General features: G+C 38.0%; 1 protein-coding gene and 1 long non-coding RNA gene across 2 annotated transcripts in view; one reads left to right on the top strand and one right to left on the bottom strand.

Moving 5' to 3' along the window:
• Window positions 1-1,944: 1,944 nt before the first annotated feature.
• The window catches only part of LOC149916007 (uncharacterized), a 202,101-nt gene continuing 179,368 nt past the window's right edge, over window positions 1,945-24,677 (bottom strand). The window contains exons 3-4 of the long non-coding RNA XR_016470996.1: window positions 2,226-2,394; window positions 1,945-2,130 (exon numbers count right to left, since the gene is read on the bottom strand). This is a non-coding gene — a long non-coding RNA (uncharacterized LOC149916007). The remainder of the gene's footprint in view (window positions 2,131-2,225; window positions 2,395-24,677) is intronic.
• Window positions 7,476-9,093, top strand: LOC116229441 (uncharacterized). Its single transcript, XM_090150117.1, is given in 2 exon segments — window positions 7,476-8,434; window positions 8,650-9,093. Coding segments are annotated over 2 exon segments (1,005 nt in total). The 5' UTR covers window positions 7,476-7,705; the 3' UTR covers window positions 8,926-9,093.

Below are 24,677 nucleotides of genomic sequence, written 5' to 3'. Positions count from 1 at the left end.
AGAACAGAATCCAAAACTTGGTAGTCTCAGACCACTTCCTTGATTCCAAGTCATCTCTAATACTATTAGCAAAACTAGAGGTACATAAAACTGAATTTAGAAATATTCTTGCTTAAATGAAGCTACAGCCTAGTCAAACCTGGACATGCTGAGAATCCCAAGTATACAGCTACTTTCTGAAAAACTCCCATAGGGAGCAATTGCAATAAACCATTGCTTGTGCTCTCAAATTGCCCTCAGGAAAACACAGAGTGCCTCACAGTGCAGATAGACTTTCTATTCATTGTTATATTTGTTGAATGTCATGTATAAACCCTTATGGCTCAACTATACCTCAGAGAGGCAGGTCACCAAGGAGGCAGGTCAAGCCCTCAGGAAGGTTGCGTCAATTTGTATTCTGCTATTTCTGTCTATTTTTCATAGCAGAAGAAAACTCCACTGGAAGTGGGAAACATAATGAGGTACTGCTACTCATCAAAGTATGCCAACTCTGAGGGAACAGATGAATTATATCAGGAAGAATGAATAGGTACTATTTGTAATCAATGCCTTAGTAGTTTTCATATCTCGTCTTATGTTACTTTTTCTTGAAGTAAGCATGGGGAAACTTAACCAAACTGAGTCGAATCAAACTGAAGTTATGGAGACATAGGAAGTAATAAGGAAAAATAAACCACAAGTATCAAGAACAGTTATTTAACATATCATCTATGTGCAACCTAAACATTCAATTAAAGAATCTAAAATATATGGATTATAATTTTCTCAGGACATGGATGAATTCCCATTCTGAACGTGTACAGGAACTTCTGAAGGAAATTCAGTGTTCCATTAGAATCTGCAAGTCCAATGAAATATATATTAATGAGAATTTCTCAGGTTCACACCAGAGACCTACTAATAACAGTCGCTAAACTGAGAGGATTTTCATCTAAAGATAGTAATGCAATCTATAAAATAATCTCATTCTACAAAATAACACTAGTTCTTCAGAGAAAGGTGACAGACATTCTTAATTAAGGTCTTTACTCCCCACAAGTATTTGTTTGTGGCAAAAGGAGAGAATTACTAGCTGAAGGTTTGTATTGGGTGTGACTGGTCTGTCAACTGCAAATGTCCCATAGTACTACCAGGCAAACATTTAATATTCTAGTCAACTGTAGGAAACAATTATAGTATAGAAAGCTTATGACAGAAATGGCTTAGCAATATTTGTTTTTAACAACACCAAATAAAGAGTCATATAGGAAGTACAATACATCATTTCCAATTCTACGCATATACTCCTCAGAGCAGCCACAACAACGCAGGAATACAGGATATGCCACATCGCAGCAGATGATTACTCTATCAAGTCTAGCATCCTGCCCGCATTTCAATGATGGGGGAAAGTATGCCTTGAAGTTGTTTGTATTATAGTTTTTCAAGGTTATGAAGTACTTTTGGATCCTTCTGAATGAGAAGTGCTATGTAAACACTGATATTTTTACTCTAACATGCAGTTATAATTTAGCACTAAAGGGTGATAGGCCATGGAGTGCAGTAAAAACTCTTCCAGCTGAGAAGAGAATAGTTTTTATTACATTTTTGAGCAAATAAACCAAGTGGGAGAGCCATGAAATCATTCTAAAAATGTGTTTATTTTGAAATATATTGTTTTTGAATACAGATTGAGTCAAACTGATTGGAATGGAATCATGCTATTTTTTAAAATAAAGAAATAAGTAAGAAGTGAAGAAAAAAAACCCTCAGAAGTATCAGTGCTTACATGGTCTTCTTAGGTAATTTCCAGGTTTCTTTGATTTGTACACATTTTCAAACACGCATCACAACACAGAGCACATACTTCAAATTCTCCACACCTAAACCAGCACTGAGCTGAAGGGCATAATGCGCAGGGCAGAAAGGCATGAATTACACAGCAGTTTAGTCTCACTTCCGCATTGGCCTTACAGTTGTAATTCTACTCTAAAGACATTACATGAAGTGTATTACAAAATACCAGGTGTAACTACATTCATCAATACCTTGGTCAGGCTTTGGAAATATTTATTCAATGGAACGTGGAAATAGGTATGGCAGTTCACATTCTTAATGCAGTCATCCCAGCGTTCAGCTGACAGGCCATCACTGCTTGATTAGAAACAGGAGAAAGAAATCCTCCCATGTCAAAAATGTAAAGAGAATTCTAGGAACTCCAGTTAGTGATTTGTAAAAATAGCTACCTTCAACATTTTAAAGTTTGAATTGTTTGCCTTATTGATGCCCAGTGATGGCAGACTCTAGAAGACAGTCCAAGGCAAGTCACAGAGCCTGGCCTCTCTGCTCCTTCACTTCTATTTTCAGGGCTCACAGACAAGTCTTTCAGTTACTCTGTGACCATCCATTATCCATCTATTCAAAAAAAATTGTGAAGAGGTTAATATAAGACTTTATTGAGAAGACATTCCTAATCATCACATACTCACTGTTATATAAATATTGCATATTCCAAGAAACACTTGCTGAGCCTGACTGTTGCAATTTCAAACCCTATTTTTTCCTGTCTGCCTCGAAGGAATATTACAACATAATACTCTTTTAAGAGCTCCTTCAGTGAAATTTTCAGCTTTTTTTTACTTCTTGAAGGCACAATGTTATTCATTTCAGTATTATCCATTTTGCTTTTCCCTTTTTATACTGTTCTTCCCTGATGCTGTCCTTCTTCATTCCCTCCAGTCACATGGCACTCTCATTTATCAGGTTTTTGCATACACATTTCAATCTTAATCAAACAGATTTTACATGTATATGGGCCTAAAAAGACTCAAATTCCTCCTACAGGCATAGTTTTATCACAAATTTCATGTGAAACCGTATGGTAGCATTGAGGATAACTAATTCAGGAGGCACAGAGTTCTTATTTTGCAGTGAAAAATTCTTTAAATTTTTTTCTCCAGTTTATTATCCTGGAAAATGACAGGTTTTTTTCCACTACCCTCCTCTCACAACTCACATAAGTCAAACATCTACCAGTCTGTTTGAATGCATCTAGTCACTGTATTGCAGGTCGTTATTTTGCATTCCACTCATTCCAGTATTAATTTTTATTGCTGTTGATGAGAACTCAACAAATCCATTAAGATCTATGCAGAAGCTATTCCACAACAGCAAACACAGGCACAACTTTCAGCTTCCATAAAGAAAATAAATAAAACCATATACGCATCCTGACAACATGATAACAGAACATATCTACCCTGTGCAGGGGATGGAACTTGAAATTATTTTATTGGGTAATATAACTACTATACTATACTACTATACTAAAACTACTGTATTTTATTGGGAAATATAACTATTTTTTCAAGCACAGCCAGGCACATCCCACCTGTACCCTCTGCAGAAGACAGTTTACTGCTAATTACAACATATTATTAGTAGACATAAACAGTGGTAATACATTCACAGTTCACTGACTGGAATACACATGGCATACTTTCTACACGGGCTGCTCCGAAAGTAATGCCTCCTATTGATTTCCATGGAAACTACAACTGCTACAAAGAGCACGATAACACTGTTTGATAAACATGCTTCTTTGGCTGCAGGAAAAGCATCCAAAAAGTGAATAATCTCTGTGTAAACTTCTGGTCACTGATTTGGACTTGTGACTCAAAGAGGCAGAGGCAGTTGAAAGATATTGGTCAGTTTGGATTTTCTGTTTGGTCTCTTTCTCTGAAGTCCGTTGCCCACAGTGACTCAGCCACTGCCAGTACCAAGGAGGCAGATTCCTGGTGAGTGAGCAGATAAGTTCATATTTTGTTCCAAAATGAAAAAATAAACAAACAAACAAACCTTTTTTTTTTGTTATCAAAAGTCAGTTCATGATAATACTTATTTCATGTGATTTTAACTCTGATTTTTCTAAAGGGATTTGGCTTAAACATACTCACAGCCTTTAAAGAAAACCTTCCAGTAGACAGATAAAGTATGTGCAATGTGTTATTGGCTTTTACTTTAACCTTTCTGAGCTCTGTTTTCCAAGCTGTTTTTCATTCTGAATAGCACTTCACCTCACACTATCCTTGTCTTTTTACTCTTTTCCTTAAGAATCTGTTTTCATTTAACATAAATTCCACCACATTTGATTTAACATAAAACATTTAAATGCCTGAAATGAGATGCAGTAACCTCACATAGTCTTTATGCAAAAATGGTAGATTTATTACGCAAACAAAAACCATGACACTGGGTGCCAGAAAGCCCCAGCTATGATCAAACAGAATTGCAGCTTCCTGGTATTTGGCAATTAAGGAAAAGTAATGGTATTGTGACATGAAAGTTGAACACATAGTACTTTGCACTGATGTAGTAATCATCCAATAAGTACTAGAAAATGAGAAGTGGGTTTGATTTTTCAATTCCTAAATATGGAATGACTTCCAACAAAGTCTCCGTTCAGTTAAGCTCACACACACACACACACACACACACACAAAATCATATCTGGAGTTGAAAAAGGGTATCAGTTTTGTGAGAAATGCTTTTCATTTTATTGCATCTCTGGTAAACTCTGCCAAACCAAAGGAAAGATGTTTTAAATTTTCCTATATATCAGTACAAGAGAAGTTCATTCCAATGTTGTTCTCAGATTCTAGAAAATGAGTTTTTTAATATTACTGAGGGAAAGGACACAGATTTGCTTAAAAGGTAAAATCCTTAACTTAAAAGGTTAAAATCTCTTTTACTCAATCTATATTTATACTTCATTCAATTTTAAAAATAGACTACAGTCCCAGATTCCTCTCTCCTTCATTCTCCAAACATATCAAGAGAAACTTAGGTGCCTTTTCTTTTGAAATGCAACCTTTGTTCTTTACAGTGTAGGGAGCATAGGGCCCTGGTGCTCCAGAAACAGCCTGAGGTTTGCAAAGCAGCCTAGGGATTTAGGATTAACACAAACAGAAAACTTGCATTGTACAGCCAGGGCAGCTATGAAATCTCAGCTATCTATTACCAGCTGTGGTTTGCATATGTGCAATTTCTAGTTTGGAGTCTTTAACAAAACTTTTGGTTTCACTGAGAGGTGGTATAGTGATTAGTTTTATCTGTAGTCCTCCAAACTAAACAGATTTTCCATTCTGATTACAAACAATACTCACTAAATAGCAATTTGCAGTATTCATTGAGGTTGGAAAAACTAGAACAGGAGCATTTCAACAGAATACAATTTACAAAAGACACGCTGTTACTACAAGAAGACAGCTCTCCCACAAGAAACACAGCAGCACCAACAGCCCCACTGAAAATCTCATTTCCTTTTGGATTTGGAAAGCATACACGTAGTGTGAAATGGGCTTTGCTACAGAAAACTTACAAAATAAGAGGAGCGCAAGGAGGAAAGCAAGTTGCAGAAAATCAGAGAAGCCAGTTGTACTGCCGGGGGAGGAATGCAATCCAGATCTGCACTCACAATCCTATACAATTTCTAGACCATTTCTAAGCAGTTTAAGGACAGTTTAACCCACGATGCATGCTAGCAATTTCCCTTCTTGCACATTCTGTATTTGGCTGCCTTTGTTTGTACTCTCCTCTTCCCACATGCAATCTACAAAGTCAGTGATGTCTCTAAAAACTATGCCTCCATATGGCTGAACGCAGTCTAAACATTTTGGATGCTGTTATAAATAAAAATGACTATTTAAGTCTTGCTAATTAACAGATTAAAGCTTCCTTTGTAAATAGTTCTGGACACAGATTTTATTTTTCATGGAATAAATCTGTTTGAATCTTTGGCCTTTGGGGACCTTTTTGTTTATCAGCGCCATTTAGCATTTTCTCAGCTTTTAATACTCTGTTGTTCAACCATGCATGACATCTTCCAGTGGTAAGTTAGTGTAGCAGCACATGATTTGTCTGCCTTTCAGACTGTAAATGTTTGTACTGCTGCTATCAACAGCTCCCTGACTCCGTACCAGGCTGTGTATATATATAACTAGATACCGTATTTATGCTTAAAGAAGCATTAGGCAAAACCAATCCCTGTATAACAAGGAATAGTGTAATTTGCATGAATGGACAGGTCTTGAAATGGAAAGAATTAGGATCTTTGTGGATAACTCACTCGCCCTTAAAACATTAACTTTCATCTACAACAGCAGGACAGCAGAAGCTGGCAGACGTGATTTTTCTTTTACTAACTCAATAAAGGCAGGTCAAACCCAGTTAATAAATCAGTCATCACCATGCGGCATGCAGTCCTGCTGCTCTGAGAGAAAAGAGGAGAGGAACAGGTTTTACTCTTCACCACCTATCGGATGCACATCTGTCTGACTGTTGTCCTTACAACATAGGGAAAAAAAGAGGGTCTGACCCAAGCTCATACTTTGTTGTTCACACTACAGCAGAACTGATCCAGCTCATTTCCTGTAGGACCCAGCTTGATCAAAAAACTGATGGCCACGGAGCCCTAACAGCAAACTCCTTGGCAGACCCTTAAACAAGGGCCTCCAGCAGCTGCCTAATTATTATTAACAAATAGCAACAATTTTATCCAAAGCTTCCTAAAATATACAATTCTATTAATATTTAAATCACGGACTAACAAATGCATTACCCACCACTTTGATGCCCAAACCACATATCCCTATCTGAATAAGCAACAGCACTGAGACAGGGGACCAATCGATTTATCTTTTCAAAAGCACAATTTCTCTACGTGACTACAGTGACTGCTGGAAATAGCAGCTGGTGTGGAATTTATGATGATGTTTGCAAGCTTCTGAGTTCTGAAGAATGAGTGCTCATTTCTCATCTTTGTTTCACCTAAACTAAAGTGAGGAATGATAGATTTTACTATAGTTAAATTTGGAAACAGTATGATCCTGATCTCAAGTATCTGATCACAGATTCTTAGAATCACAGAATCATAGAATAGCCTCTGTTGAAAAGGACCACAGTGATCACCTAGTTTAAACCTCCTGCTATGTGCAGGATCATCAGCCCCAGACCAGGCTGCCCAGAGCCACATCCAGCCTGGCCTTGAATGCCTCCAGGGATGGGGCATCCACAACCTCCTCGGGCAACCTGTTCTAGTGCGTCACCACCTTCTGTGTGAAAAACTTCCTCCTAATATCTAACCTAAACCTTTTCTGTCTCAATTTAAAACCATTCCCCTTTGTCTTGTCACTAACCATCCTCATAAACAGCCATTCCCCCTCCTTTTTATACACTCCCTTCAAATATTGGAAGGCCACAATGAGGTTTCCTCAGAGCCTTCTCTTCTCCAAGCTAAACAAGCCCAGTTCTCTCAACCTCTCTTTACAGCAAATGTGCTCCAGCCCCAAATTAAGCTCCTGTATGCCAAGAGGAAGATGGCAGGAGCTTGTGAAACCGGAACCAGGAAGCAGCAAGCACTCTGGGTATTTTCAGATAGGAATTGCTCAGTCAGTGGCTCAGATTAGAGAAATGAGAGATCTTTAACAGAATTTCAGAGCATCTCACAATGGCATAAAGTCACCTCTAAAGAAGCAGATTAAAGAAGAAATAACTAATCCCAGTAAGGTTCACAGGCGGAAACAAACTTCCTGCAGAAATGGACCCGATGAAGGCATTGCTGGAAAAGTCTTCCTTGGGGAAATTATGGGTTTCTTTCTGCCTACTAGTTTAGGTAGTGTAAATATCTTGGATCATATTTCCTTGCATATTTCCATAATTAACAAGGATGCCGCCACCCCATTTCCCCAGCAAACAGTCACCAGTCTGTGATGTCACCGTGATGCAGCACGGTCACCACCATGACGTCTGTGACCATCCCAACCCACTCCCCACTCCTCACACCACAGGTGCCACCATGCTCCATTCTGCTGCTGGCAGGACGACCCTGGTTGGCCGGGGAGATGCTGCGGACAGAAACTTCTGTCAGGGCAAACAATTAATAATTAAAATGGAGACATCTTCATCAGAAACTCCTGGAGTTCCTGTTCCAAATGCTGACTTGGCAGACTCGGCTTCTCCTGTCCCGCAAAGACGGGGTAAAAGAACAGCTCGGGATGCTGCCTTAGGACCGACATGAGAAGGAAACACTTCTCAGGGGTCATAGGAGGAATCCCGTGCAAAAAGGCAACGGCTTAATCTTTCCACCAAGGGCTCCTGCAAAGCCCATGACTCGTCATGCTTCTTTCTAAGAAAGCTCCGTAACACTGTGGAAAGCGATTGCTTTCAGTCCATCTGGTGGGGTGACGATGAAAACTCCATTGTGATTGAGGAAACGCTCTTCAAGACAGAAGTGCTGGGAAGGACAGGACCTCTACACAACCTCAACATTGGTTGCATGAAAGCTTTCGTTCGCCAGCTCCATCTGCGCGGATCCTTCATTGTGGACAGCGATTTGCCCACATCTGCCTCACAGGCAAAATTCCCAGCAGCCGGAGCCGCGTCTGTTTGCAGTGAGGTACGCAGTCCCCCTGCCCATAGGACACCTCTCGGCACAGGTGGGATTGGTGGCTGGTCCCTCCTGAGGGGGCTGCAAGTTGGTGGTATTTGGGTATCCAAACCCGCTTTCCTGCTTTTGAAAATCCTAAAATTTCTGATTATTAGATAATGTAGCTTTGTCTTTTCCAAGCTGGAACATGGTGGCATCTAACTCTTCTCCTCTGCATTTTGCAGGTACTCTGCTACTACAACCCCAACTTCAAGAGAGAGTACCCACATCTGCTAAGATGGTTCAAGCGAAGCGCTGGCGTACAAAGGAGAGCATCAGCTGCATTCCCAGTGGAGCTGGATTTCGAGGAGGGCCCCGTGAGCAGCCCTCCGAACAGACGGCGAGGCCCTGCAGCAGCAGCGGGCAGTGAGCACGCCGGTAGCAACCAGGATGCTGCTCCTGCTGCATCTGCTGCTCCTTCATCTCCCGAACCAAACAGTCCTTCTCCATCAAGGCTATGACCAGACAGCGGAGCTGGAGGCGACGGAGTTGGACGTCAGCACAGTTTATGCTATAGGAGATAGAGATCCCAGGTACCAGGTGAACAGAGTAGAGAAGTTCCAGAAATAAACGTTCTGAATATTTTCCAGTTCTCCTGTCCTGTTTCCTCATTTGATGGTGGCTCTTCCTGGGCCCAAGGGTGGGGGAGATTTCATTTCTCTCACCTGGTCCAAGCGATGATGGGAGCAACGGCGGGAGCGAGGAGGTACAGGGCGTGAGGTGGAGCTGCCTCAAGTACCCAATCCCCTTCCTTCTCTCTGCCTGTCCTCACTGGGTGGATGCCACCGTGGCAGTGAGCCATTTGGCTTGTGGGGATCCCTGGTGGTCATGGAGATGAATTCAGTTGTCCTGCAAGCAGCATTTTGTTCATTCCCTTCAAATATTTGAATACTGATGTGTCATTTGAATCCAAACCTTTTTTCTTGACTTACTGAGAAGTGAGTTAGGCCCAAAAACTGGGCAGCTGCTGACCACCACCTCACTAAGACATGGCATGTAGTAAGTGTAAAGGACTGTTATACAGGACACAAGCTGTTTAGTGTTGGCTGTTTTTCATTTCATTAACAGTGGGAGAATGGCCAAAACTAAGCTAGCAGCCTATACATAAATCTATAGGTCATAAAATACACTGCAGGGCTCATTCTGCATTTTTTTAAAGATAACATTAATCACATCTGACAACAGGCTATCAGTGTATTACCAGAACACACAGGGGAAGGTACAGGGTCATGAGTTCTGTCGCTGGAATAATCCAATATTTGGAAAATTTGCATTCATAATAGGACACATCTGGTAGGAAAATACATCCTAGGTGAAAAAAAGCAAATGTGGGCATGCTGAGCATTTAGGAATATATTTTATACCCAGTAAAAAAACACTGGAATTACGTTAAGGTGTATGGGTTAGAAGGGAACATGCAAAAAGGAAAACTAAACTTCACACATACACAGACTCCAGACTGTGATGAACTCAAATACTGGATTAAAAATTCTGCACATTTTCCTGTAAAAATGGATAAATATTCTGCCAAGAAATCATAGACCATATTGATCAGTGAGCCGCATTCATTTTCTTTTTAACCATCTCCACTGATCCCATGTGGCTTTATAGCATGCATGGATTTCACTATCTAATAATACTTATATTGGACAAATTTGGGGTTCATAATCACACCTATGGCTTCTCAGACTGCTGATGCAGAGGCACAGAAAACAAAGACTTCCTTTGAATGATAAAGGAAAGGTTACTAAGGAGAGGGACACAAACACATTGAATCGTGCTGCATTACAGATTCCCAAATAGATTTCTCCACTGAAATGAATGGCCAGTTAAAACCTCACAAGATATTGTTTTTTGTTTGTTTGTTTGTTTTCTAGAATTGTCACTAGCTGAATAAAATGTCACCTCTTTGGTTATGTGCCTCATTTAAGTTTCACGATTATTTTTTTAATAAAAGCTGTATTGCTGTTATCTGACTCGGAATTTGAACAGCATCAAAATCCATAGTTGGGCACAACAGTGAGTTTTCATAGAAAAATAATTGGAAACCAAATATGAAAATAATAGATGAATTATGATGGGCACAAAGTTTTGATATAGTCTCCTAAATAGCATGCATGATTTCTAACAGACTGCAGCAGCTCTTAGTAGAATCCCAGATTTCCATTAGTAACTCTCCCAGCAGCAGGGACCAACACTGCTGCTTGCTAGAACACTGCAGCCTTCAGCAGCAGAAGTAGGATCAGTCTCCTAAAGCTTGGCTTGCTCCAGAATTGTCCTAAAATCATTTTTTGCTGTTGCCTTAAGTCTCATGGTTGGAATATTAAGGAGACACTGTGAGATCTGCCATACTATATAAAAATAAATCACAGAGGACTGGATGTCTCTTATGAGACATCTATTCACTGACATAGAAGCCCCACCATTACCTGACCAGTAGACAAACTAGGGGGTGCTGTGGCAAGCCTTTTGAATTACAGTGATGCACAGCACATAAAATCACTTAGATGGCCATCGATGGAGAAGTATGACACAGCTTGAAGACTTTCTACTGTAAATCACATTCCTGTCCTCTCTTCTCAGTGTTAAATTTGGATAAGTTTGAGGGGTATTTCCAGCAGAGAAGAAATCAACAAGAAACAATATTGGTTTCATGAGACAGATATTAAAGAGGTTTGGTTTTTAAATCCTAGTGCAGCAATTTCATTCACATATATTAAAAGTAAACAAACAAACACACACACACCTCCACAAAAGCCATGCCTGGGTAATCTCTAAAAGTATCCAAATATCTAAATCAATATTGAAAACAGACATTTGTTTATTAAGTAGAAAAAGGGATAGGCCTCCAGGTAGGCTTACAGCTTCTGACTATAATCTCAGAGGCATCCAGGGTATGGGTACACAAACAGAGCCATGGGAAGGGATACCCCCACAAATTGCCACCACTCAATGTGGCAGAAGCAACCCAGCAAAAAGAACAGCCACTTCCCAGGGGGTCAAATTAGCCCAGACTTGGCACTGTGACTGCGTAGTCCTGGGGGCAGCTTGCTCAGAGCCGAGTGAGGTACAACTACGGAGAACCACACTGCACAGTATTATATCTGCTCCAAATAGCTTGGGAGCCACCTAGATGACAGATCGCCTGAGATAGGAATGAAACAATTAAGTTTGAAGTAATCAAAAGACAAATATCTCTCTAACAGTAGGAAAGAGTATTTGGGGGCAGAACTGTTTGCCTGTTTTTCTGATACAGATTTTGACCATGTCAGCCCTTACCTCACCCTCCTGTTCTATGTCATCCCCTGGAATCTCTACGACTCACTTCAGACGTCATGGCAGGACCTCAAATCCCACAGACCTTTCTTGTGGCTGCCACAAGAGACTCACTCTGTCATGGAGCAAGCCTCTAAAGCTCTTTCTGAAGTTTATAATGCTTTGAGTTTATTTTACAATGCAGTCATCCCGCAGGAAAACTGCAGTCAGGACAGCGATGGTCCTTTGTGATGCTACAAAGCTCTGTATTTGCCTAGCAGGGATGCAACGCTTCATATGCGTATGTGATGTTTTTGCCATCTCTATCTCCTTCTGTATCAACAGTATAAAAAGGATGCACAGATAAAAGAACAAAATGTATTTTTGCTTCCTTCCTTTACACTTTTTCAATTAAATATTAAATGTAGTGCTTTTTCAAGCCAAAGTGGCCTTAAAAGCTAATAGCACTAAGAAACAAATCATTGAAGGAAAACATAACATGCCCAAGGAGAAAAAGAAAGCAGGTGCTGGTATGTGCTTCTCATCCAGCAGCAACGTGGGTTTTACAAAATGCTGTCAGGCAGAAATAAAACTCATTCACCTTTCTTATAGCTCGATCCAGATTACTGCAGTTATAATATAAGAATGTATTAAGTATAGAAAAGAGGATATCAGCTACTGCATATGGTTATTTTAATTAGGACCTTGAGAAGCTTAGTAGTGAAATTTTAAGACTATGTACTGACTTTTGGGCATATGCATAATGAATATTTAAAGAATCCTGTGAAATACCTGCCTAGAATTAAAACTACTGCCTTTATTATGACTGGTGCTACTTTTCATGGCACAAGTTTAGACAGTGTAATGTTTAATATTTTAATGCAATAAAAGTTTGCCGTATTAGGTGGAAGTGAGTTTCCATTTATGGATGCAGAATGGTAGATATCTAAGAAATGAGCTTATTAAAGTTACGGTATCACGTTGGATAGTGACCCTACATTTCCTCTATGCTCTTAGATGCACCAAAGAGTTTAGATGTCTTCAAAAACTGCACATTAAAGACAGAGTTTTGTACAGAGGAAGCATACACATTAAAAAGTAATTATTATACCTACAACATTCAAATGGCATATTGACAATATCCTGGGTAAATATCTGTAATTAACCATACACATTCCACATCCTTTTTGTGTAAAGCAAAAGCAAATGAGATTGATAATTAGGAAAGTAAATAGTGTACCATTAGTAAACTAATTAGTATTTAGTAAGTCATAGCTTTGAAAATATTCTGCTTTCCACTTTGCACCCTGGGAACATCCTGGCCTTGGTTCCCAGAACTTGATGGGCTGTAGGGCTGTATTAATATTCTGCAGAATGCTTGCTAGCATTAATTGTGGCATTCATTATTTGCTTCATGCCCAACCTCAGTAACCACTTTTGCTTCTGCTGGATGCAGAGGCTCCATGTCACAGCCTCTCTAGCCCACCAAAAAGACAGAACTCAAAATAAGTCTCAAAGCAAACTACAGCAGTTGTAATACTGATTTATAAAGCAGGAGAAATAAAATGATCTTGGTGCTAAACATATCAGCTAAAGAAGTATCATTTGTATCCCCTCCATTCTTGAAAAATACAGTTTTCTTTTTCTGTCTGCTCACTAAAAGAGCAAGTCAAGCTGACTCTGCTTCGGAGCCAGACAAGACAAAAATACTAGACTGAAGAATGTATGTTTTTTTAATTCTATGTCCTATAATTCTTTTCTTTTATAATACAGGCACAGTAACTACACTTAGATTTTTGGAATGTTTTTAATAGTAAAATTGCTACTGCCTCCTTTGAATATAGATTTCTGCTGGTCTAGTTCCCTACTAGTAAAGTAGTGAGATTTCTTGAAATACAGATAAACAAAGCTGTGGTGAAATCAATACAGTTATGCCCATCTATACCACTGTCTCTATTTCAGAGAACTTAAAAGTATACAGCACTTTTTATCATTTCATTCTCCAGTTTTAAACAAAATGCCCAACTAAGGACAGTTCTCAGAGTAAAATGAAGTAGAAATATTCACTTTACAAAAGGGACTTGTGGCTGGCAATTAAGCATAATATCTGGTGCCATGGCAATAGAAGTAAAGGATTCAAAGGCAAACAAGAACTGGCTTTGTATACTAGACATGTATTGTACACTTTGAGAAACTGTTTACAAACTTAAAATTACAGAGTATTTTCCTGGATGGTTACCTGAGTTCAGAAACACAAATCCGGTCAAGTTTCAAAGATCTGTCCTCAAGCTGTCTTTTGCACCTAAAGTTTTTTTTTCTGTCCAAAAAGTGAAATAAAGATCAGGTGTCAGGTGAGTTGCATGTGTGGCCATGGCCCAGTTGCAGAAAGAATCTGAACCCAAATACCACAGAGCTACTGTCTAACCTCATTTAAGCATCAGCAAAAAAAAAAGAAAAAAAAAAAAGAGCAAAATAAACTAAATGCAAGCTTAGCACCTCTTATCACATGCAACCAACTGGCACGTGCAACGGTCTTAGCAAAAAGCACAGAGTTTAAATGAAATCTTCTTTAACAGATACTTTTACACTGTCTCACCATCTGAGTGGTAACAAACAGAATTCATTGCACTTTAAGTGTGCACATAACAGTAAAACACTGAAGCGTGAAATGGAAGTCATAGACTGTGGGCTATCTTGCTAAGTAGTGCTTCACATGCCCACTGGAAACAGATCATTTTAGAAAATGGCAGGAACTTTGGTAGCTATTGAAGCATAGAAGCTTTAAGGCTACAACCTCTGTCCCAGCTGAAAAATCTGTTCATTCCAACTACACTGTAAACCCAGAGAAGGTTATAGTATAAAATCCATTACTTATTTTAATGCTTTATCAATATTCCACTAAAATCAACATGTTTATGCTTTAAAACCTTACTTAGACATAGGTAAACATAAAGCGAGAGAAGTAAAGACAGAAAATATAAATGAACAAAAGACAGCAAAAGAATATTCTTATTACTATTTATTATATCTCAGTACAACCATTCACTGAGAAGTTAGTTAATGGAGTCTGACTAATACCGACACATTTGATTGTGCTGTGCCACTAACAACAAATTTAGAAATATTAAGGCCATCCTCTAATATATTCCAATATAATCATACACAAACAGTACTGGTTGGTTTTAAGAAAAGCCCGATCTTAATCTTACTGTTAGCAGATTCCCTCTAGTAAAATAAGAGAGGGCAGAAGAATGGGAAGCATCACTGCAAATGGACACAACCCCTTCATGACTTAGAAACTACTATATTAGTGTGCATATACACACATGTATAAGTTTAAGCATGTCTGAAATATAACTAACAATAGTGAAAAATGAGCATACTGGTTTCAGAAAGCCAAATTTGCTTAACTGTGAAAACATGAACATTAAAAGGCACAAATTTAGAGCACCATCTGGAAATATCTCTTTTAAAAAAAAACATTTGAATCTTAAGTCATTAGTAAGCAATGCAAGTATTAATAACAAAGCACAAAATTAATATTGTACATAAGTAAACACAGGGCGGATTCAGAAAGATCTGTTGAAGGACAGTACTTGTGACAAGGACTGAACAATAAGTATAAATTGCCAGTTAGTCTAATAGATCTGTCTGTGACACAAGCTTGGTTCTAACATACAGCATTTCTTGTTCTTTTGGCAGCCGCAAACTTGCAACTTGAATCTCCTCAACTCTTTGTCTCTTGCAGTTTTCCTGACAACTTCTGGACTTAAGGTATTTATTAATTCCCAACCCTGCCCACATAACTGTTAGGTGTCAGCCTCTATGGGTACAAAGTAGTAGGAGTTACTACAGAAGAACAAGGGAGTGAGTACATTGCTTTATGTCACTCTGATAGAATTCTTTCATTTAGGAATATATTTTCCACATCCTGCTCCAGAGCCCAAATAGATTTGGCATGGTTGAAACGTCTGCAAAACAGAAGAACCTAATGTTCTTATATATTTTCTTGAAATATGTTACAGAATAAAGCCTTTATGCTTATCATTTACATTTCAGGTAACCTTTCTCTTTGGAAACCATTGCTAAAATCAATAAAATTGGCCAGATTCGCTGTTTTAAAAATGGCAGAGGTCCACATTGTTGAGAATATGTCTCATCATTCATTATGTAATGTAATAACAGATTAAAATATGGCAATTGGACTTCCAAAAAAGCACTGTTTTCAAAATTATCTGAAATAGATTACTTTTTAACTGAAATAATGAACAAAAGCCATCTTTTCTAAAATGAGAACAAAAGATGTAGAAAGAAAACCAAGCATGTGTAAGGGGTGGTTTTAAATGAAGGTTATGTCTCACCGTTAAAAAAAAATGTTTGGACTTATTGAAAAGTTCTTTTTTCAAACATTCATTTACCAGACATATTCAGAATAAGGGCTTTTCCTATATTACAAACAAGTTTGAATCCTAAAAGAATCGATATTCATGCTTTTTATAAAAGAGCTTTCACCTAAATAGTGTTTCTATTGCTGTCCATACATTGAAATAGGCTTTCATCGTAACAATGGTGAATACTATAAAGCATAGATAGAACCACTACTGAAAGCAATAAGAACAGATTTTGACCTTAGTCTGAAAATGGAATTGCATTGTCCAGGGCACACAATAGCATTTGAGTCCATGAGAAATGGTAAACAAATTGGACTCATCAAGGCTTGCTTCCAGGGAACGTGTTTCTTGGCTACTGAGGAATTTTTATATTCTAAAATGTTAAACCCAACTGTATTTTCCATTGTTATACTTATTATTCTCTTAGCGTTGGTGTGATTGACCTTTATTTAATGTATTTTTGTAATTGGGTGGTTTATTATTTGAATTTTTTCTTTTTGAGTAATTGCTTTTGGAAGAGAGGGAATCACAAATTCTTTTAGAGTTGGGGCTTGGTATTCTTTATTTGGTAGGTGCTTCCAAAAATTGCTTTGAAGACGTCATCCAAGGTAAAGAATCTGAAGTTATCTTGTGAGTTTGGTAAAACTGTCTTGTGACTTACAAAACAATAACCATCAAAAGCAGAATACATCACAAAACAAAGTAGCCAAAAAGAAGAATGTTTAAGTAGCTCAAGTAGTGAAAAATCTTTAAAATACATGGTATATCTCTATGAAAAATGAACACAGCACCACAAATTAATATCCACTGAGAACAGCAAAAAGAGCTACATTCATCAACTAATCTAGCATCCAAGATTAATCCAAGCTACCTCTCATTTCCAATAACCTTAATTGAATCCCTCTGTCTAGTTTCATGAGCTGGTAAATCTTTTTAAATGAATTCCAAACTCCTGTTTGCAAAACTGTATTACTTTTAAACCTGGCTAGCGTGGCTGAAAAACTGGTACATAGGACATATACTCATTTACTTCCATATTTAAATAGGCTCTTAAAAATGTTTCATCGTGGCTAAAAATTGATGTATTTCTGAATATAATCACAGAGGTTTGCAGTCATACCAGTTATCTTGAAAAGGCCATGTTCTAAGCAGTTTAATTATCCTATAAGGACTGAAGTGATTTAAGATCCCACCCCAAAACAAGCCTGTAAATCATTCCACAATGCCTTATCACTTTTAAGTACTTTCCCATTTCTCTTCAAACATGAGAAAAGTTTCCATCCATTATTCTTCTACTTTATGGGAGTCAGCAATTTGTTTTAAAGAAGCTGGTTGAATTTCAGATTGGAGGCAACATAAATCTGTTCTATGTTTATATCATTGGGGAAAGCATGGAAAACTCGCAATTCAGTTGCATCCTCTGGCCATACTAAGTGCCAGCTTCTATGCTTTGCTCTCTTCTTCTTTTCATGCATTTCCTTTTATAAAACAAAAAGGGATATTTCCATATGCCAGGCTGCCCATGGCACCTTCCCACTGACATGCATGGAGCCACAAACCACAGGTAAAAACCATCAAGTTCAGATAAGTATGGCTGAATCTCTCTCTAAATATGTAACCATAACCCCTTAATAAATAATGGAAATGATCAGCACTTTTGTAAGCAGTACAACATTTTATTATAGGCTATAATGTGTCTCCGTGGTCAGATACAAGCACTACCTATTTTCAACATAGAATCCTATAGACCATAGACATTTTTTTAAGGTGTACAATCCATAGTACTGCAGTCCACTTCTGTGCAATTCCTTGTGATGATGTAACACTGAAAAGAATACATTATGAGAAGTCATTAAAAAATTGCCCTGTTTGCAGAGCAGAATCACAGCTCTCTACAACTGCCTCATTACAGCTCACCACTATCCTCAGCTTTCCTAGATCTGTCAGGAGAAGGCACATGCTTTGAGATTTCCAACTCTATTGATTCTGACACTCCTGCCATTTCCTTAGCAAAATAACTTGCCTGTTTTCCACACAGAACCCAGGCAAGAGAACATTTACCATCTGGCTCTTGAAAAAGGGTCAAGAAGCCAAGACATATTGTTCTGCTCAAATATGTCATTGAACCCTTTATTTTCAGATGGGATTTGGTAAGTTGCCTTGACTAGCAGAACAGTATCTGCTGTTTCACTCTCTGTCTTAGAAACAGAAAAATTGAATGTTATAAGTCCTATACTGCACTATTTTAAATCAGTTAAAGTAAAAAAATATCCTGCCATCTGCACCTCCCTTGGAGAAGAAGAAAATAAACCAATACACCATTCAGCCCAATAGGGATTTTGCAAATGCTCCTGTTGATATCTGCAAATACCACACCTGCAACAACATTGTCCTGCATAAATGGAAACACAAGCTTTCCACAAACAGTGCTTTAGAGCAAGTACTCACTCATTTTGCAACATGCCTTGTACAACCATGCCTGTATGGCTGCACGCTATGGTGTTCACTCAGCAAGGGCATTTTGTAGATGGAAGAAGAAAGTGTTTGACAAAATGAAGGGGCTGATTTCCCAAATGCCTTTTTAGGGAGACAAAAATTAACACAGTTGAATTCACATCTGTGCAGGCAGCTATTTTGTGTCAGTGTCATAATTATGTCAGAAAAGAAGCGATCAGTAAAAGAAAAAAAAATCTATGAATGATGTATAAGGGTTGAGATACAGCTTAATATTGTAACAATTAAAAGGCCAAAGAAGGTGACAATATTGCTTACAAACGTGTATGTAAATTTGTATGATTATGGTAATTAAAGTGATTATAATTAATAATTGACAGACAATATATATGATTCATTAATATAATTAATTAATTAGTTCATTAATTTCATTCTAAGTTTGATAACTTAGGCAAAGAAGAGTGAACGCAATCTAAAAGATCAATCTCTGCTGGATATCACTGAAAGACATAAAATAAGGATGCTCTATAATACGATCTCTTCAAAAGTATGGGAGTCATTTCCCTTTCACATCAAGAATTAAGCATATCAAATATTGCTGAAACTTAAGACTAATTCAGCAAATTCAAGTCAGAAAAATATCAGAGTCAGAAATAGCCAAAGCTACAAATAACAAACATTTGGTATTGCAGACTTCAGTACTATTTAGCTTTCACAGGAAGGGTAAATATACATGCACTTTCATTTTCCAAATTGTCAGTGACATATCAAAGGGAGAAGGATGAAAAGCTTAGGACTTAACCGGTCCCATTAGAAAGAAAAAGAAACTGGCAGTCAAGGTGCAGATCCAGAAATCTGTGGATCCAGAATCATGTGCTAGTTCCGAAGATGGAATATGCCCTCCAGAAATGGTTTGATAGGAAGCATACTCTACAGCTGAAATTCCCTCTGTTCTGTTAGGGAGCTTAAGGAACCAAATGGAACTTGTCTGACTATATCTCCTCAGCTACATAATTCTTCTAAGAGAAAAATCAGTTTATAGCAGGTAAATGTCTGGGACATTTACCTTTTACTGGGAGCTCACTCTGAAAATATGACTGAAGGTCAATTCAGAGACAGAAGTCTTGAGCCAGAATTTGGCTCTCCCTTGCTTTCTCCTGCATTCTTTGTGACCACCTGGCTCTTACAGGGTTCATTGTATGCACTTGTTCCAAAAGGCAAACAAATTTCTGACCTTGCAACTCTGCAGTGTAACACAGAACTTCCTAAAGAGGCAATAGTCAAATCTCATCATGGGCATATATTAATTTTATCTACTTTCTGAGAAAAAGTTCTGTAAACTCAATCTAATGGTAGAGAACTTATAATAAAGCAAGCAAGAAAAAAAAAATAATGAGATGAAGAAACACAAACTTTCCATCTGGCTTCCCAGCTGCTTCTGGAGAGACAAATTTCTCTCTGCTGAAAATGAAAAAATTGTTGTTGTAGTGCAGCCTTTTCAGAAAAAGGCACAGGAATTCTTGACTAACGATCCCTTTAAACAATGGTAAAGTCAAATTTTGCCTTGCACTCATTACATTATTTGTATGTAAGAGACATTCGCAAATTGCACTTGAGAAATGAAATAAGACTGATGGGATAGCAGTAATGTGCTATAAACAAAATGTTCTATTTAACATATATTTATGTTAAAGACGAGGGAATGTAATAGTTTTGATGGGTCAAAAACTGACTTTTTTCAGATGAATTTTTTACAAAAATTGGAAATCTATTTTTTTTGTTGTTGTCAGAATGTCTCACAGCAACGTTGGATGGTTTGGCTAAATAAATATAAAATAAAGGAAGACATATAGGGAAAGGCACTGCTGCTGAAAGCCAAATACTTCTACTCTGCAAATTGCTATTGCAGGTCCCTTGAATGTTAAATGACCATTCCTCTCTGCAACCTAATCTCCTTGGTCAGCACATTCATCTGGAAAACAGACCCCATGTTGGAGAATAAGGATATTAAGAATCTCAACTTCATCTCAAGAGTGCTGCTTTTAGGCTTAATATTGCTTTTTTAAAAAACAATATCACACTATCATTAGGTTCTTCATTCCGAGACTGTACTCAGCAGGGAAAAGCTTGCTCTTTTATCCTTACTCCTTGCAGACTCACTGCAGGAGGCAGAGGAGGCAAAGGGCAGAGTGAGAGTGCTTCCCACGAGCTGCAGCTTTGCACAGAGCTCTGTGTCACAAAGCATCTTCAGAATCCTCGCGGCACCACGTCTGGCCCCTGTCTGAACTCTGTTAGTGAGCCTCTTCTGGCATGCAGTGTCCTCCTCAGTGTATAACCATTCAGTGCTCCTCTGCTTCATATGGCACATGGTTATAACTGCCAGCTGTTCGGGCACAGCCCATCATGTCCCAAGTGTCATTCAAGACTCAGAGATGGATCTGGACATCCTTTTTGCTTACTAGAGTAAGAAAGTTGGTTCACACTGTCCTTTTCTAATGCAAAAACAACTTGTTTTGTATGAGGAAACAACACAAACTTGTCCCCAGTCCAGTCAGACCTGTTTCCAGCATGCGCCTTCCTTTTCAGACTCCATTACTGCTAAGCTATTTTGGGGAATGCAGTGTGACAGTCTTGTTCTTCCCATTTTTGAAGCAGGGTTCTTTGTACTGAATGACAAATCCTGGGATTAGTCAATCTGTAAATTCCACAATATGCTCCTCATTTCTAAAAGATTATTCTTATCTAAGAAAAAGCTGCTTTGCCTATTTTTGCTGTCTCCTTTCTTGTATCTCAGGCTGCTGGGAGCTGATTGCTAGCATCACAACTCAGAGGAGGGAGTGGGTAGGGGCAAAGTTCAATTAATTTGAAGCTGGGCAAAGAACGTGTCAATAGACCTCTACACATCCCTAAAACCAAACACCAATATGCAGATAAATTCTCCACAGAGAATTCTAAGGATTTGTACTTCTCAAATTCTTTGCTGCACCAACAGTCTTAAGGCTGATGACTTTTCACAAAGGACAGAAAATTAATGAAGAACCCCTTAACACTCCTTATTAACTTCATAAAAGATGTAAAGTAGTTCTTTCTAATTCTACTCACAACTCTTTGAATTTAAAGTGCAATTTGGGATTGTTTTAGTTAAAAAAAGCAAGGGCTGACAGCAAAAAAACAAAAGTTCTGAAGAGAGGACTTTGTTAATGCATGATGCTCTCACTTTTCTCATTTCAGTAACTTTTCAGTAACTTCCCCCGTTTTATTTAAGTTCTCAGAATATTTCTTCCAGGAGTAACAAAATGTTGCTGGAATACTACAGTTCATCAGTAAGACATTTTCATACTAGCAAGCATAAGTGGAAAAATACAGGCAAGAAATCAAAAAATGCAGAGAGATGAAGAAAAAAGAGGGAAGAAGAGAAAATGGAAACTATAGAAAAGACCAGCATGCAAATAAAATTGATGTATTTGCTTTTATGCTTAGTGGAAATGTTAAGACTAAAGCTTACAAGTAAAATTGCCCTTAGCTCCATTGGTGTCCAGGGTTCTGGGCAACCTGATCTAGTAAAGGTGTATGTTTGGTGGCCCTGCTAGGCAGGGGGGTTGGAACTACATGATCCTTGAGGTCCCCTCCAACCCAGGTCATTCTGTGATTCTGTGATTCTGTTCTACAGTTAAACTGATATTAACAAACCCTACATACCTGTATTTTAAACACTATGTAACAGCTCTTGAGGTGCTAGAACATGCAGGTAAAATTAAATGTCATTTCAATTTATAAATCTTATCACTAATGCTACTCTTTCTTCTGTACAGGATGAGAAGCTTTGAATTTTTTTTTTTTTTTTATTTACAGCTTTGCAAAGCATGTGAAAAAAGGATTACTGTGAAAAAGTCACTTCACATATTGCAACATTAAAAAAAAATTCCTGTAGTACGTAAAAGACATGAAACTTGTTAGATTCTGTGGGAATTCTGTTTTCCACAGGAAGAATTATGTCCTTCCTTTAGGTCTTCAGAATCATTATGTGAGGCTACCAGAGCAGGGCTGTAATTTTCTATTAACTTTTATGGGATGTTTAAAATAAAATCTATGGAAAATTAATTTCTTATTAAGTTCCATAATTACTTCTTGAGGCATATTGTGCTACTATTATAAATAATGATGATGCATCATTTATATAGCACATTTCACCTTCAAAACTCTTTACAAACATTAGGCGATATTTATTTTCTTCTGATACAGTAGATACATCAATGCTTTCCAGAGAGCTCTATCAACTTCTCAGAGCTGTCTGGTTTTTCTGAATTTCATCTCTTTGGTCTACTGGGGCTAAAGATGTGGAAGTGAATCTAAATGATGTCCAAAACTCAAAACTTTCAGACACGTACTGCTAGAGAGAGGTACCAAGTAAATCTCAGTCTCTGAGCCTCAATATTGTTTTCAAGCAGCTGTCAGCACTAGGAGATGTAGAGATGCAGAGAGTTTCATGGCTCATTCAAAGATATCAGTGTTGAAAGCTCTGAGCTGTTAGAATGAAATGGGGAAAATGTGAAAAAATGATGACTAAAACTGCCTATGCCCCATAGAATTCCCACTTAAATCAACGGCAAAACTGACTTCAAAGGAAGCTGGAACAGCCACAAACAGTACTTGTAAAAAATGAGGAACATTTTCCTTATGAAGACATCTAATATTTTACAGCTGTGCCTGTTGTGCCTGAAGCTTATTTATTTCTGCAAAAATATATTTCCCAATATTTATACCCCTTTATATTCACAAGCATTAAGAACAGTGGAGCTGTCTCAACCAGTTAGTAAAATCTCCCATGCAAACGCTGTAATCCTGAACATTACTGGAGTCGAACGGCAGACCTCAATAAAGTCTGCAGACAACTCTCCCAGATGAGCTTCAAGATGGCCAAACTGAACTAAACCAGCTCCAACTAGAAATAACTTCTACATAAACAATATAACATTTGATGGTCCAAATCAGTGTCTGGCTTACTGCCACCAGCTGCCATGCAGTTACCCCAGGGATAAAATGTCCCATTTTGTCCAAATTAATTTGCTCATATGTCTTGAGGTTACATATTTTTATGCGTGCTTTTGTGAGAATCCGCATGTAACCTTCAGTAATTCAAAAGAACCTCAAAAGACCAGCACACTGAGCAAAGTCCAAGCTCAAAACACCTTGTGCTTTTAAAATAATCTCAAGTCGTAAGACAAGCAGTTAAATAGCCAGATATACACTGCATCTTTATCGTTAATTCTAGGTACACCAATGCCTACATTGCTAATAGTTTATTGCTCAGCTATACTACTATTTCCTGAAAGGTAATTGCACACAAAAAAATGTCAGGCTACATAACAGACAGGATTTAAAACCAATTGTGACATGAACACCAGGGAAATAAGGTGCTGTTGTTACTCTTAATGAAATGTGATTAGAAACTAGGAGATAAAAATACCAGGTTCTCATTTTTAACATTATTATATAATGCCATCCCCTCAGTATTTGTGTGCATATTTTAGTGCATGTATTTGTAAATACTGTATGCGATGTATTTCCTTAACTTGGTTGATCTGAGACTAGGAAGAGGACTTTCCTACCGAAATCAGTAGGAGTTTTGTTATAAACCTCCTTGTGGAACAGACATCCTTCCCATGTTATTCATAGTAAGGTTCAGAAAAAGTAAGAGGACATGGTATGCAAGTATTATTTTTGTACTTTTTAAGCTGTGCTTTTTTAAGTTGGTACAAGTCCTTGAAAGAAAGATCAATCTTTGTTACTTCAAAACATATTTGAAGTCTTTTTAGTGTTCAGCTATAAATCTAACCACAATTTCACTACAGCACTTGTAGAACAAGTTGCCATCACTAAATTTGTTGAACTGCCATAGTGATCAGCAGGATCCATACTTTCAGCATTGCATTCTGAAGAAAGGAAATGTTTGCGATTATATCATGTGTATCTGTCAGATGGTGAGTGCTTAAGAGCCCATAACTCAGATATTAGAAAATCCAGACAAACACTACAAAGCACAGGAAAGCGGGCTCCAGGGTTTATCCTGCTTTTGAAACTACCTTGCTCAGATGGACGAGCTTATGTCACTT

The sequence above is a fragment of the Phasianus colchicus genome, chromosome 14 (genome assembly GCF_987193195.1).
Source record: "Phasianus colchicus chromosome 14, bPhaCol1.hap1.1, whole genome shotgun sequence".
Taxonomy (NCBI): domain Eukaryota; kingdom Metazoa; phylum Chordata; class Aves; order Galliformes; family Phasianidae; genus Phasianus; species Phasianus colchicus.
Note: the sequence above shows the minus strand (reverse complement) of the source record. Positions and strands in the feature narration are given on the sequence as shown.